The sequence below is a fragment of the Lepisosteus oculatus genome, chromosome 15 (genome assembly GCF_040954835.1).
Source record: "Lepisosteus oculatus isolate fLepOcu1 chromosome 15, fLepOcu1.hap2, whole genome shotgun sequence".
Classification (NCBI taxonomy): Eukaryota; Metazoa; Chordata; class Actinopteri; order Semionotiformes; family Lepisosteidae; genus Lepisosteus; species Lepisosteus oculatus.
In genome coordinates this window covers 21,744,753-21,754,973 of record NC_090710.1, presented here as the reverse complement: position 1 = coordinate 21,754,973, position 10,221 = coordinate 21,744,753, and the positions used below count along the sequence as shown (strand labels likewise).

General features: G+C 50.7%; 1 protein-coding gene across 6 annotated transcripts in view; it reads right to left on the bottom strand.

The window, feature by feature from the left end:
* Positions 1–4,327: 4,327 nt before the first annotated feature.
* The window catches only part of LOC102692777 (uncharacterized), a 148,853-nt gene continuing 142,959 nt past the window's right edge, over positions 4,328–10,221 (bottom strand). For all 6 annotated transcript variants that reach the window (XM_015364383.2, XM_069178868.1, XM_015364385.2 and 3 more), the window contains 2 exons: positions 8,251–8,398; positions 4,328–4,970 (listed from right to left, as the gene is read on the bottom strand). In XM_015364383.2, the coding sequence (XP_015219869.1) occupies positions 4,806–4,970; positions 8,251–8,398 (313 nt within the window). In that variant the 3' untranslated portion in view covers positions 4,328–4,805. The remainder of the gene's footprint in view (positions 4,971–8,250; positions 8,399–10,221) is intronic.

Here is a 10,221-nt window from a genome sequence, read left to right as displayed (position 1 = left end):
GCTGGCTCCCCCGCCTCCCGGGCTGCAGATCTGGAAAAACATAAACAAGAGAACGCACCACAATTATCAAGCACAGGGAAGACTTGTTTCTGGAGTCCTAGCCTCACAGCTGCTTCCTCGTCCCGAGCCTGTTTCACAGAACCTGTGAGGCTGCCTGCTGCGCGGTGAGGTTGCTCTCTGCAACGGGCGAGGTCTGGTGAGGAATTTCAGCTCTCTTCCACGTATTCTGTGTATAACCCCTGACCCGGGCACTTGACCCTGCTCGCCGAGATCGGCACGCTCCGCTCCATCAGCGGGAACGGAGCGAGGAGCCGTCTGAACGCTTGTGTTCTGAAAGGCCCCTTCTCTCTCCCCCACCTCACACACACACAAAGAAACGCCAACTTTCAATACGGACGGAGACGAACAGGATGCGAGATGTAGGTGTCAACGCCACCAAGAAAAAGTCCGATATTAGAATGAAAGCCCTGAAGACGAGATTTCCATGTCAGGCAAATGATTGCTAAGTAAATAAAGGGATCGCTGTGTGGGGGAAGGGAGGGGAGGAAAAGAGCGTTAATTTTAGCATTCAAACGCAGACACCACACTCCGCTGTAGAGAGCATATTTGACATGCTCTCGATGCATTCATTTGCACCAAACAAAACATGTACGCTTATGTAAATAATTGAACAATCCCATCTCACTCAAAAAGGTTTCCACACCCAGGACTGTGGCTGGATTCCTTCCTGCAGTAAGTGCTGCGTGTTGCTCATTATTGGTCCCAACCACACAGCCTGGCCTTCACAAGTGCTATCTGCCCCCTGGGTGCTGTAAGGCTGGAGATTACAGGTTTAATGTAGGAGCACACGCACGCACACACACACACACCGCGCTAGGCTCTCGTAGCGAGACATTCTCTTCCGCTCTCACTCAGACGCGCACACACACACACCGACACACGCTCTCAGGATGGTTAGCAGATATAAACGGGGAGAGCGCTTCAAATCTATTGAAAGCAGAGACGCATAATGAGGAGCAGGGGAATGAAATATGTATAGGCGAGCGCGTCTGTGTTGCCGGGCGGTTGTGGGGAGGCTGGCGGTGCACGCTGGGGAACTCCGATATTAAACCTCTGCAGTAGCCCCCTGCCTCCTACACACTCCCTCCACGGGGCTGTGGCCCAGAGCTGCTCTCTCGGGGGGTGATTTTTCTTTTCTCGGCCCAAACAGCAGGGCTAGTCTGCAGGATGCAAGCTCGCACCACATCTATCATGTGGAGCGGTGCTGAGGCATCCCCCGTCACAGAAGTCAAAGACACCTTCATTCTCTCTCCTGACACCGAGTTCCAAGTCACGGAGGGATAAAGACAGGGGGCCAGGATGTCAGCTTCCAGGCTGCTTTGTTGGCTGATAAGGCGGTTTTCCTGCTGAACGAAACAAAAGCCGAAACAGAACACATCTCACATAGAATGCTACCGCGGCCTCTGTCCCACCAGCTGCAAATTCAAAAACAATTTGCAATCCGGGACATTTTTAGAAATGTCTGTCAGAATTCTGATTCTTTGACAATGCTTGTGAGCCTTGATAAAATAAAGACATAAGCAAAAAAAAAAGACACTGCTGTGTGTTCTAGAAGAAAAGACCAAACCTCGTCTTGCCGAAATAGGTGCTTTGTGCGTTTTTTTTCCCGGCAGATATATGACCGTTCTTTCTCGCTGCAAAAAAAATTAGGTTTGAGGGGAAAATGAGCTGAACAAAACAAATGAGAGTTAAACAGCACAATCGAACTGACCTTGAAGATTTTTTTTTGCTGCTCACTGCAGAACAAGATTAAATACTCTGTAAGTTCCTGCTGTAAGGAGCTTAGATGATTCCTGTATGAACGCTTAGCTCGGACTCGGAAGGCAGCGTCCACAGTAACAGAAATCTGGCTCTTCCCACACGGGAGACGGCCTGAGAAGAGGAAACCGCCTGCCGATGGTTGCGCCGCTCTGAAGGCAACTCAGTCTCTCTGCCAATATGCAAAGCTGTACACACACATACTACTGCGCTGGCACTTGTACGACCCACATGCTTTGCATATTCTGTTTGGACAGAGCAACCAGGGGAAAAAAAAGGCAAAGGAAAAAAACAGCCCCCTTTGTTTCACACTGCTGTCGCAACGTCTAATGGTGACTTGACCCGGGAGCTGTCGGATCCCGTGCGGCAAACCCGGGTCCCCCCGCCGGGCCTGCCCTGGCCTGCCCTGCCCTGCCCTGCCCTGCTTCCAGCCCAGAGAGCCGGCTCTGCCGTGCCCTCGCTAACGAGCAGTTCCTGTTGTTTAAGAGGAAGTTTACAAGGCTGCCCCGTCGCCCACAAGCTCCACCAGCCAGAGCCGAGAGGCTTGCACGATCGCAGACAAACCCCCTGAAAGCATTAAATTTAATGCTTCCTGCTCAGTCTGCACGTCTTTCATATCTGGCCAGCTGTGGGCTTCCATTTAAAATTCTTTTCCTGCTGCGCTGTCACTGCCAGTTGTTGTCTTTTAACCTGTAATGCACCAGGTCCGGGCTAATTCCCAACAGCTGACGCCAATCCCCCCCCCCCCACCACATGAATCCTTTTATCATGGGAGGGCGTGCGTCTTCTTTTTTACGAGCCCTGAAAAATAATTCCGTAGCGAGGCCAGTTTGTGGCAGGCACTGAGCGCGCCCGCATGCCAGGGGCTGCAAATGTTAAATTGTATCCAATTACAGCACATGCGGCGATACGGGAGAAATAATTCTCTCCATATGACAGGGAGAGATTCGATTATTCACGTGCACCGCGGTTCTTATACAACGTTAATTATATCTTAGTGCATATGAAAATCCCCGTGATTGGAGAGATTTGGGCGGGGGGATTCTGTTATTAAAGGGTTAGGCTGAGGAGGGCAGGGGAAGGCGCTGGCCGAAAGAAAAGTAGCCCACAGTACCTCAGCTTCTTCAAGTATGACCTGAAACCATGGAAACTGTTGTACAAACACCTCTGTTCGTTTATTGCCCGCCCAAACGAAATGAAAGAAATCAAATGACAAAATAGTTGTTGTTTGTTCGCCATGCAAACTTGAGAACGATCAGGTATCATGATACACAGTTAAGACAAGAAAACCATGTTGTTACACACGCTTATACAGTATTTGAGGCGCATTCCGGTGTTACCCGCGGTGGTTGAAGTCGCATCCCAAGAAAGGTGAAATCTGCATTAATCTGTACCCGTGTTACCAGCTGTTTTGTATTTCTTTGTTCTCATCATGAGGTGGTCTTAGACACGGAAACAAACCTGGGCTGGCATCCCCATAAACATGCTAAGAGAGTGGGGGTACAGATAAGGGGAAACGCGTTTATCTTGTTCTCCGGAAGACGAAAGGGACGTTGCCGGGCTCGGGGAGGAACGGCGGCCTCCGAGCAGGTCCAGCGATCCCACTCGCTGAACGAGAGCCTTTCCCTTCCCTGGCGGCGCCCGGAGCCGGCAGCAGCGCCGCGTACGAGGCAGGGCTGCTGGCTCAGGCGTTTTTAACTCAATCAGTTCTCCACGAATGAGTAATGGACTGGCGTGTGAAAGCGTTATGTGTAAATTAGGAACGTAATGAGGTGTGAGGAGGGAGACGGGACTGCTGGAAGCACGGCTTCACTTCAGACTGCCATCTTGCGTCGGGAACAATAGTTTAAAAAAAAGACAAAACAGCTACAGTATACATGCACACACGAGATACATTTTCCCCAACAGTTTGTGGAAAACTTCTCTTGTAAAGGCATAACAACACGACCCACAAAAAAACCCCGCCAAACTTCAACGGACTGTTCTTTTTATTTTCGGGGTGAATGAACGACCCCCCTCATCCCGGAGAGTGTGTGTGTGTGTGGGTGCGGGGGGGAGATTATTAATACTTTTAGTCTTGGCTGGCCGGTGTGGAAGACAGCTCCCGGAGACATGAGAGGATCCTGCACCGAGACTGTCAGGGCCGGACAGCAGCGCCGCTCAGCCGCCCAGGGGCTGGGAGTGCTGATCAAACGGCCCAGCGATCATCTGATGCCCTGAGGACACCGCCGCCGGGGACGCTTGTTCTGCCGAGGGATGTATACGGGGGCTTCAGGGGGCCCTGCGCTGCCGCCGGTCCCCGCCCACGCTCACTCCGGCTCCTCAGGGCAGCACCCCGGGGCGCCGCTTGTCAATCACCCCTCCCGACAGCCCGTCCGGGCGACTCCGGGCAAGGTGAGCCGCCTTTCCACTGAGGAAGCCCGTCTCGGCGGTGGGGACTGAACTCCTGCCCCGCCACGGCAGCGAGTCAGTCAAGCGACAAACAGAAAAGGACACGTCGACATAAAAATGCTTATAAGGAAGCAGGATTGTGTTTATGTACATGCCACAAAAAAACCTAAGAATGTACACCATAATACATAAGGGTAGCTTTCCAAGCCAATACAAAAACAACAAATACCATGTAAAGTAAAAAACACTGCTGAATTGAACAGGTTCTTCCCAGCCTCTGCGGGCTGTGGGCATTGCACTTTTCTCTTGCCTTCTCCTCTGCTCTCACCCCCTCCCGTCTCTGGAATTCAGCTTGATATGTCCTCTGCATGTCTGATGACTCCTCGGCAGCGTGGGGAGCTGCAGTTTTATGACATTAAATATTAAGAGCTGGGAATTAATAATGGAGGCTGACAGCTCATCTCCAGTGTCTCCCTGGCTGTCCTCCTGTGCGCTCCTCTGCACAGGCCACTTCCTCCCTCTCTCTCTCTCCCTCCCCCCCCCCCCCCATCTCTTTCTCTCTCCTCCGGCTGGGAGGCGCCGCGGTCCCGGCCTCCTCAGGGACCCCTGTCCTTCAGGGTCATGTCCGGAGAGTAGAAGAGCACGGTGGTGTCGTCGTCCGAGTCGGAGAAGCCGCCCTCCTCCGCGGGCGCGTAGCGCACCGCCCCCGGGTGGTACTCCCGGATCTGCGTCCTGTCGCAGAAGCGTGAGCGCAGGGCCAGCTGCAGGGGAAACAGGGAAAACAGGCAGGGTCACCCCGGGGTCACCGCGCCTCCGCTCTGCCCCACCGGAGCCTCCTGTGGCGGCGCAGTCCCCGCAACCTACTTCCCACCGACACGCTCCCCGGCGCGCTCAGGTGGAAACCTCCCGCGTGAATTCGGCTGCTTCGTGTCGTTCTTTTTTTTTTTGTACCCCGCCTTTCCGGATCTGAACGCAGGTGGATGCCACACATGATTCCACCTCCTTGATCATGGCGCTGCCTGAACAGCGTTTCTGGGTTTAATATTGCCAGCACCCGAGAATGTAACGCAGGGTGAGAGCGTAAAATGACAGGCTGTGTGTTACACGGATCGGATGAATGTTTCCGATTCTTCAGGCACCTCAGAAAAAACTTTGTGCTCGCTGAGCCGACGTGCCTTTCCTCTCCTCTCCTCTCATGCAGACAAGAAAAGGGATAGCGTTTCCAAGCTGTCTGAGCTGAGCAGCTCGGAGAGAAAATAACTGAGCATAAAGAGCACGTTGTACAGCGAGCACTGATCAATATCAAAGACAAGCGAAGCCAAGAGAAACTCTTCGAGCTGATGTGGAATGTTCCTCACAGCAGCCCCTAGATGTGATACCTTATTTGTGTGGGCAGCAGGGAAATGGCATGAACGCTGCCAGGATAAACAGCAACTGCCTGTTAGTCACAGAGCACACACGTACATGCCAGCTATCATAGTGTGTTAGACGATAACACTAAAATAGTTCTAATTATGTTTTGTATCTCCTTCATCCTTAAGCTTCACAAGAGCTGCTCTACTAATTAGCAATATAATAGGGGATGTTTTAATTGAATGAAATGGAACTGAGTCTCTTCATCACCACCTGATACCACCTCCAATGTCTCAATGTCATTGGCCATTAAACTGGGGGGTCACTCCTGCAGAGACACTGTGCATTTGTCTAAAAAACTGGAGCAGGCACACTGACGTGGCTCTCCAAGTTGAAGTGAAAGAGCTGCTTTCTGCATTGAGGTCGCACACAACCGCAATATGAAGCAAGAGCAAGCAGCATCTCCAGCCCCACACGCGGGCAGAAGGTAACAGCTCGCTCGTGTCTGGACTTCAATGTACCTCCCTCCCCTTAAGAACGTGTCCACTTTACATAAATCCGCATTAATCAGAGACAATCTCTGCTGACATTTCTGATAAAGGTCACCGAGCTCCACACGCCTCCCCAGCTCTGCTGCTCTACAGAGAGAGCCTTCACAGCAAACACGGCCTCCACCGCCGCCATTAAGGGCACCTGCAATTTACCGCTCAGCACATGTAATAACCAGCTATTGTGCTGCACCTCCTGTATGTTTGGGGTAATGCATGTTAAATATAGCTATTTAATGGCTGAAATGTCTGCACAACAGTTGAACAGAAGCCTGAAACGTGCCCTTTGAAGGTAAATAAAACCCTTTCTACTGTAACACTCTTCCCTCTGGATGAAACTGTTGGTGAGCACGAGCATGAGCTCACTCACGAATCAGATTTTTAACAAACATTCCGATAACTCTACATTCAAATGCCGAGAAAAAAAAACAACAACCTTTCAAATGCTGAAAAGGTTCCTGGGCTCAAATAATTCTAATTGCAACGCGCGTTGAGAGAATTGATAGTCTTTAACATTTGAAATTCCACAAATGTCTCTTCCGCGGTTCTGGGCTGAAAAAAAAAATGAAAAGTTCAATTATTTTAAAGCCTTTCAGAAGAACTCCATTCTGTAAGGAATGAAAATCGCTGACAGAGCCTTTGCATTCTCAACACAGAGGGAGCGCTCCTAAGTAAAGGACACTGTTAGGTCTAATCATTCAATCTTGTTCTAAAAAAAAAACGCTGCTGAAATCCTAGTTCAGCCTTTTGATCACAACAAAAGAAGGAGGCCAAGTGCTCCTCGTCGTCTTTAGATGAAGACGTTGGGTGGCATATGGTCATACATATTGCTAAACGAAACCATCCCAAGGTTTAAGACTCAGCTGATTTACAGGTCAAAAAGCAAAGGATCCTACCATATCATTTCAAGTGGGACGAGTAAGAACTGAACAGCTTGAAAGGATTGATGTTAAAACTTCTGGATAATTAAAGTTTAAAAAAAAGAAGAAGAAGAAGCAGCTGTGAAGATTGACAGCTGGGGAACTTAAAAGAAGTGGATCAATGTAAATACAAGAGAGCAAATGACTGGGATTAGAGCTGTAAGCTACATGCACTTTACCAGCTCCTCTCCAGCAAATCTGATTCTACAGGCCTGCCGTCGCTAATCTCTGGGAAACAATTTCCCAGCCTTTCCTGTCTAGGACATGCTGCATTACAGACCAACACATTTATCAGGCTGCCTCCTTATCTGTGGATCTGCACGGAATAGTTACGATAATATTAGAATAGTTTCATGCTGAGAGGGTTTTGATTACACTGGCAAGCGCAAAGGCAAAGCTGAGACGAGCAAGACGGGGAGAAGACTGGATGGGAGCGCGTGACCTGATACAGGCTAATGCCCGTCCTCATTATCTGGCGACACAGCCGAAAAGCACGTCTCCTTGCCCTGTTAATGGCAGGTGGCGCTGGGCAGGTTTTGAAACAGGTTTTCTTCTCCTGCGCTGTCCAGCCGCTGGGAAAGCATGCCGTCTGCAGGTGTTCGGCCTGGAACAGAAAAAGCCCTCCCCCCGGGGGTGGGGGAACCGCAGGAAAGTCAAGGTCTGCGTCTGAAATCTGAAACCGGGACTCGAGGGCTCCCTACAGCTTCAGGTCGAAACCACCTGACCGCCTGCCTTCCACTTGCACTGCGAGGCACTGTTATTTTATGAGCTGTTATGACTTCTAAATTTATTTTGTGGTTCGCCCTGCTTAGCAAGAAAACAGCCCCTGCTCCTAAAAAAAAAAAAGGGCAGAAAAAAAAATCAATAACCCACTCAGCCCTGAGCGATGTAAAAAGGCAGTTTCTGACTGTGCGTTTTCCCGTGACTGCCTGCCTGTGCCTGTGTCAGTGCCGCATGGCTGCATTCAAGCCGGCCAGCTCTTCCTGAGCCCCTTTCACTGCCAAGACTTTATCACAACCTACTGCATTTTTTGTCTCCACATGCCAGATAAAGTTCCTGGCTGAAACGCTCGCTAGCTGTGCAAACCTTGGCAAGATGGCCTTCTTGTATTTTATCCCGCTCTCTCATGTTCAGCGTGGGAACAGCGGGAAGCCTGCCTGAGCTCCGGAGACGAGCCGGGGGGGTGGGGTGGGGGCTGTTCTCCTCGCCGACAGCTGTACCTGAATGCCTGTGAAGCTGAGCTGGCCCCAGGTGTCCTTATCAAGGCCGAAAACAAACGAGTTGGCCAGGCCGTGCAGGGGCGCGGAGAGCACATGCAGGAACGTCAGGGCGAAGACGGGCTGCTCGGGGTAGAGGGCGTTGTGCAGCCTGGGGAGATAAACAGAGAGCGGGTTTCACCACGCGGCTCATCGCAAAGCAGCACAGCTCAGCACCGAAGAACTAGCAGGAAGCTACCGGGAGTAATTAGGTTAATGCTCTTAACTGCAACCAAGTAGTCTACCCGTGGGTTAATGCCATTAAATATGCAAAACTTTTGCATAATAGACAGCAACTACTTTCCTACTCTTACATCCAAATTCACCTATTTTACTGACACATCTAAGAATTTATAGCATGTTCTCAAATCCATGTTTTATCTGCACTCTTTCCCTTTCAAATCAATGAAGACACCGAACGTTTCCTTTCTGAACAGTCCTCCGCACTGAAGCCTAAACAGAAGGCGCTCCAAACCAGAAAGGGCCACCGCCGTTGTCAGAAGACCACCTTTATCAATACTAGTGTACAGTGCGCAGCATCCCAGAAACACTGCCAGCACGACAAGGCGTTTTGCGGACTGCGAGGCGCACTTCGCCATGAGCCTGGCCCACATTCTGAGACGACAAAACCTCTAACCCACAGCTGAGGGTATAAACAGGAGCACGACAAGGAAACAGAACACACGCAACAGTTAATGCCCTTCCTAGGTGCCTCGAGTCTGTCTTGGAGTGATTGCTGTTAAAGAGATGGCCTGTGTGCTAGGCTGCCTGCGACGTTACTAATTGGAGCCACTTGTACCGTGGCCTCCTGCCAGCAAGGAGCTGTGCATTCACTCCAGGTAGGGCCCCCAGTGGCACCAGGCAGACTGTAGGCCGAGCCTCTCTCTCTCTCTCGTCAGAGTCATTTTTAAACAAGACAGAATTCTGCTACTGAGGGTGAGACAATAGTGGCAAGGGGAAGTCGTATAAAATTATATTCCGTACATACAAAAAAAACAAGAAGATTTTATCAAAGGAATAAAGAATCAACAAAAAAAACAAACATCATGTGGGATCTGGACACGAGCGGAAAGCTCATTTCAAACCGTGAAAAGGGGGCACCTCTTGTACTCAGTGGATTGTGGGGAGTCTGGAACAAGCTAGTTTTGCTCTGCTGACAAGTTTACTATTGAAACTCATCAGCCTTCTTCGGATTTCAACACCGCATTTCTGCGTGTGGAAACATATTGCTGCATTCTTGCTCGACTTGCATCAACCTTAGATTGTTAAGGACTGAATAACAGGGTCGGTTTCTGCATCACGGTTTTATGGGCGGGGGAGAAACGGTACCCAAACAGTTTTGTATGAACAGGAGGGGAAAAGCCTCGGGAAAGCAGGCCTCGAGCAGGAGTCTGGGCGCAGGCGGCCCAGGTGAACGTCAGACAGCAGGTGTGCGGCTACGAGCAGAAGCACCGCCGCCCCCTGCTCCCCCGCCATCAGCCCCCCTCATCGCAGTCAGCACTCTGGCACGGGAAGAGAGGCAGCCTTCAAAGAGCAAGGAGAAACTCCCGGGGCTCTGTCCTTCGGTCGTTTCCGAGTAAACGCATTCATACCGACAGCATTTTGAGGGGATGCAGAAACGCTGAGCTGACCTACATAGCTCTTCCCCTGCCTTGGGCGCCTGTGGCCGCGAGGAGGGTCTGTTAAACACATTGCCTTCCTGCGCTTCCTGCTTAATAACCTGCATCACTTCACAGCGAAGGACACTTTATATCAGCGTTTAAGAGACTATTATGGCTTGTGGAAAAGTCCAGCGTGACACATTCCTGGCTTGGGCTCTTGAAATGAGCAGCAGCTTTAAAAGGACAGTGGGATGCGTTACTGTCTCAGCCCTTCTCGTCTTTCTGAGTCGATCTAACAGCTTGGGAGGACAAATTAAGGAGACACTTGGCTAGC